The 4,698-nt window shown below is 37.5% G+C and overlaps 1 protein-coding gene across 1 annotated transcript; it reads right to left on the minus strand.

Annotated features, from left to right (window-relative positions):
• Window positions 1–2,425: 2,425 nt before the first annotated feature.
• Window positions 2,426–3,814, minus strand: LOC107717774 (type-1 angiotensin II receptor A-like). The gene has a single exon (XM_016524660.1). It carries the CDS (start codon window positions 3,750–3,752, stop codon window positions 2,706–2,708), a length of 1,047 nt encoding a protein of 348 aa, XP_016380146.1. The 5' UTR covers window positions 3,753–3,814; the 3' UTR covers window positions 2,426–2,705.
• Between the last annotated feature and the right edge of the window lie 884 nt (window positions 3,815–4,698).

Here is a 4,698-nt window from a genome sequence, read left to right on the forward strand (position 1 = left end):
CGGTGAGAAAACTTTATAGTACAGTTAGTAAAAGTACTACAATACCAGGAAGGAAGATTGGGTTGTTGATGTTTATCTGCCATTCTCGCTCTGTCTGCACAGTGTGCGTTAATTATTCTATACAAAATAATTAAATAAATAAATAAATTAGGCCATATTTCTTAGGCCATATTACGTATCCTGTCTGCGTGAACCGGGTGCGCAGAGGTATGCAAATACATATGTTGACAGGCAGGTAGGAAAGCCAATTAAAATGCTCGGACCGAGTGTTTTGATTGGATGAACTTTTCTTGGTCCTACACCTTCCACAGAATATATAAATACAGATAAATATATTTAGACCACTTAACTTGATGATTGCTATCGGGATTTGAAGAGAATTTCAACCAGCATAACAAAAAATGTTTCTGAAGACAATCGCCTATAGCACCTTTAAATAAAAACAAATAATTTTACATTGATTTTGTGGCCTATTTCCCTGATGATTGTCACATCTTCCTCGGATCCAGGTGTCAGACGGAGGACCTTATCTCTAGAGAAGCACGGAGGGATATATATATATATAGTATATGTTTATCATCTTAGATATTATCTCCACATACTGTAAACTTTCTGGTTAAAGAGAAATATTTTTTTAAGAAGTTACCCCACAAATTTGATCGGCTCACAGAGAGCAACAGCCACCAATTCCAAGAGCAAAAGGACCCTCATTTTGCCTGTATGTTTATACTCCTGACACAGATCTCTTTTTATAATGCCAGGCCTTCAAGGGCCACCCAGTCCTGACCTTCTCCAGAATGCCTTCATATGCATCATGTATAATTCACCTGTTGCACATGCTTTTCACGATATGTTTAGCTATGATTTGAGGTGACAACAGCTTCAAAGAAAACTATTTTAATCATTAACCTGTTAAAAGGTTGATGCTTACATTTTAACAAAGAAAAGAAAAACTTAACGGGGCCATCATTTAAAAAACAACTGGCTTTTATTTAAGTAGTCCTATACACATCTACACTGAACATTAAAACAGCAGTAGATGCGTTCAAAACATGAACTGAACATACAGTATAAGAGAGAAAAAGAAATTAATGTATTTTTAAAGGTTACATTTTATACCACAAAATAAAAAAAATTAAAAACTTTTTATGTTATTATATGTCTTTGTATCATCAGAAATTATGTAGCAAAACAAAAAAACATTCAACAATCTAAAACAAGTTAGTTTATGTTCAGTGTGTATGGTTTTCACATTCATATTTCATATAGAAGCAGTTAATATCTTACTACAGTTACAAATTTTCTTTTTCCAGAAAAAAAGTCTTGAAAAATTACAGTTGCACTATAGAGGCACAATCTCAAGTATTTGAGTTAATTAGGTCACTTAGGTCACACATGTAATTTAACATGTAACACTGTTGTACTGCATGCAAAAATATGTCAAAAGTCACAGGGATCCTGAAACATGAATTTCTGTGAAAAAAAAAAAAACCCCGCATCATTCTAAGTCCAAGTCATTGTTCTGTGTAATATATTTGGAGATCTTCTCAGCAGCTATAGTCCAGATCTGTAATGTAGAAAGTTGTGCCATATTCACCCGAGCCGTGGATCTTTCTAACATAATAATGTCTTGAAGTTGCATTAGCCACTTGTACATATCCAAAGTATGTGGAGGGAGCCAGTGTTGTGCTAACAATTTTTTGGCAGATGTCAACCCGGCAAGCCAAATCATTTTTTGCAACTTAGAAAAACTCAACGCAGAATTGTCATTCAATAGTAATACAGCAGGGTTCACCGGTATAGGGTACTCAATAATTTTTATAAGGTAGTACATACTGCATTCCAAAATTTTTTGACCTTTTCACATTCCCATATCATGTGGAAAAAGGTTCCAAGTTGTTGATCGGAACAGTTATTGCAGAAGGGGCTGAATGAAGAGTCAGTACGATGTCTTTTCAGTGGGGTCCAATAAGTTCTGTGACAAAAGTTAAAATGAATCAGTTGGTGATTTGGATTTCTTGATGAAGTAAAAACGTTCTGCCATGTTCTACCCCAGTTCATGATATCCTCATCAAGTTCACAATATTAATCTGCATTCTTAAAGGGAACCCGGGGTATTAAGACTTGCATTGGTTAATATGACGTAAATTATGTCTCTTACATAAATCTTTCATTGGTTTTATAATACTTATTTAAATAAGAAACATCATTTACGTTATATTAAGCCATACGAGTCTTAATACCCGGCGTTCCCTTTAAATGTGTCAGACCACAAATAATGACCTGAAAAAGAAAACTTACCAAAGAAGCAGACCGTTAGTTATAGGTGCTAACTTATATTGGCATAAACAATATTATTATTTTTTTTTATGTTCAGTTTTCTCTGCCGTCATGAAGTAGAATCTTACCAAGTAGGTTGGTTAAAGTGAATATATTTATAGCAGAATAACACATCTTGGTTAATGGCACTGACATTTGAAAACAGTTATATCGCCCCCCTTGTAACATACAGTAACATAACATACAGTAACTCATGTAACTACTATAATTAGCAGAACTGTGCTTTAGCAGTGCATTGGCCATGTATGTTGTCGGCTGATCAAAAATATCTTGTAGTACCATTTAAAATCCCAAAAAAGATAAATACAGAATTTCAGCTATGCCTTTTGCACTTAAGACGTCTTAACAGTGGATGTTGAATCGTTCTAGGAACTTGTTGGTTTGAGCAGACCAGAGGTACAATGGGAATTGACATTCATCTTTGAACTAATGCTAAAGTTATTGATAGATTGTCCAGACCCACATCCAAGTAATCTCAGTAGGTTCTTGTGAAAGTTGTGTCCAACAAAGCCATAAAGAATGGGGTTTATAGAACTGTTTAAATAGGAGATGCAGATGGTAAACGGCATGGCTGTGTCAATAACATCCAGTGTTTGGCAGTTTTCCACCACGCCAAGCGTGGCCAGCAGCTCGATGAAGTGGAAAGCTTGGTGAGGAGCCCAACAAACAAAGAAAGCTAGCACAGTAGCGGCTATCATACGTAGAGTTTCATCTTCCCGAGAGCGAACGCTTTTCCTCAACAGACCCCTGGAACCCAGAAGTGCCCGACCGATCAGGCAATAGCAGGTAATGATGACAAGGAAAGGCACAAGGAAACCTAGCACACTTTTTAGCACGCTAAGGGTAACAAGCAAGTTAATCTGCTCACTGCGGTGCCACACAGCGCACAATGTAGAGTTCCCAATGTCATACACATCCCGGCTTAGTGCAGTAGGTGCACTGAGGAGCAAGGCAAACAGCCATATGAGTACACATGTGAGGTTAGCGTAGAAAAGTGTGCGCTGGCGTCTGGAGCGCACCGGATGTACGATCGCAAGATATCGGTCAATGCTAAGAGCGGTGAGGAAGAATATGCTAGTGTAGAGGTTGAAGATGACCAATCCGGCACTTGCCTTGCACAGGAAGGTGCCAAACGGCCAATGGTAACCCATAGCTGTGAAAGTGGCCCACAAAGGTAGCGTGATAAGGAAGGTGAGGTCTGATATAGCTAGATTGAGCACAAACACGTTTGCTACTGTCTTCAGCTTCATGTAGCGGTAAATGACAGCTACCACCATGCTATTGCCAATGATCCCGATGACGAAATTGCATCCGTAGACAACAGGGATGAAGGTGAAGATGAAGCTGTGTCTTCCAGACATACCGCAGTTCACATGGAGGCCCTCACTCATTCCTGATGTTTTGTTCTCCATTTTTGGTCCCCAGTTGTGGTGATTATTTGACTACAAATGGGCTCCGCTATCCACAGGGTGTGTCTGCACTAACCAACACCAGCTTTGGGGTAAAGGCCTCACTGACACCTATAAAGGAGAAAACAAAAACATCAGCCACAGTCCAGAGGAAGAGGCAACATTACCACAGGCCGTGATGCATGAGCATGAAAGAGCTCCCTCTCATTAAGTCCTACAGATTAAAACTGTCCTCACTGATCATGCTACTTCTGCTAAATAAGATGCCATTAAAAACAGATGCTTGCTGACTCAGCCCTTTGAAATTGCACTTATCTGTCCACCTGGAACCCCTTAAAAATGCTCTCTGAAATTGTACAGTTTCTCACGGTCATGGAAAACATTTAAAAAAAGCTCAGGGAATCCGTCTGTCTATTGCCCCCCAATTAATGAGCATTGTTACAGATACAGTAACACATACTGTAAATTGTATGTTTAACAGAACTTTGATTTGGCAGCACATTGGCCATTTTCTGAATGGCCCACAGATTATTTTAATGAACATACACTTAGTTATACTTAGTAGTTTTACTCTGATAATTATTTAATTGGCTAGATACTACTTAAGTTCAGAGGTATTCATTTACATTGTAGTGAAACATCATGCTTTTTACATTTTCTCAAATGAGAATCAGTTTTTCCTTGACCATCACTCAGTAGGTTATGGGTCAATTCGGTCAGATGCTAAAAAGCTAGTTAGCTAAATAAATAAATAAAAAATGCACTGTTAAGTCAAATGTTTATGAAAACTATTTAAAAAAAATGCAATGAATGAATTGAGAATAAGTGTTTCATTTTCAGTTGACAGAATTTGCACATCACACACATGTATTTCTATTTAGTTGTGCTTTTGGTTATGTAGATCATGCCACATACAAAAAAAAAAAAAAAAAAAACAAAAAATTGTACT

The sequence above is a fragment of the Sinocyclocheilus rhinocerous genome, unplaced genomic scaffold (genome assembly GCF_001515625.1).
Source record: "Sinocyclocheilus rhinocerous isolate Xijiao unplaced genomic scaffold, SAMN03320098_v1.1 scaffold1422, whole genome shotgun sequence".
NCBI classification, from domain to species: Eukaryota; Metazoa; Chordata; class Actinopteri; order Cypriniformes; family Cyprinidae; genus Sinocyclocheilus; species Sinocyclocheilus rhinocerous.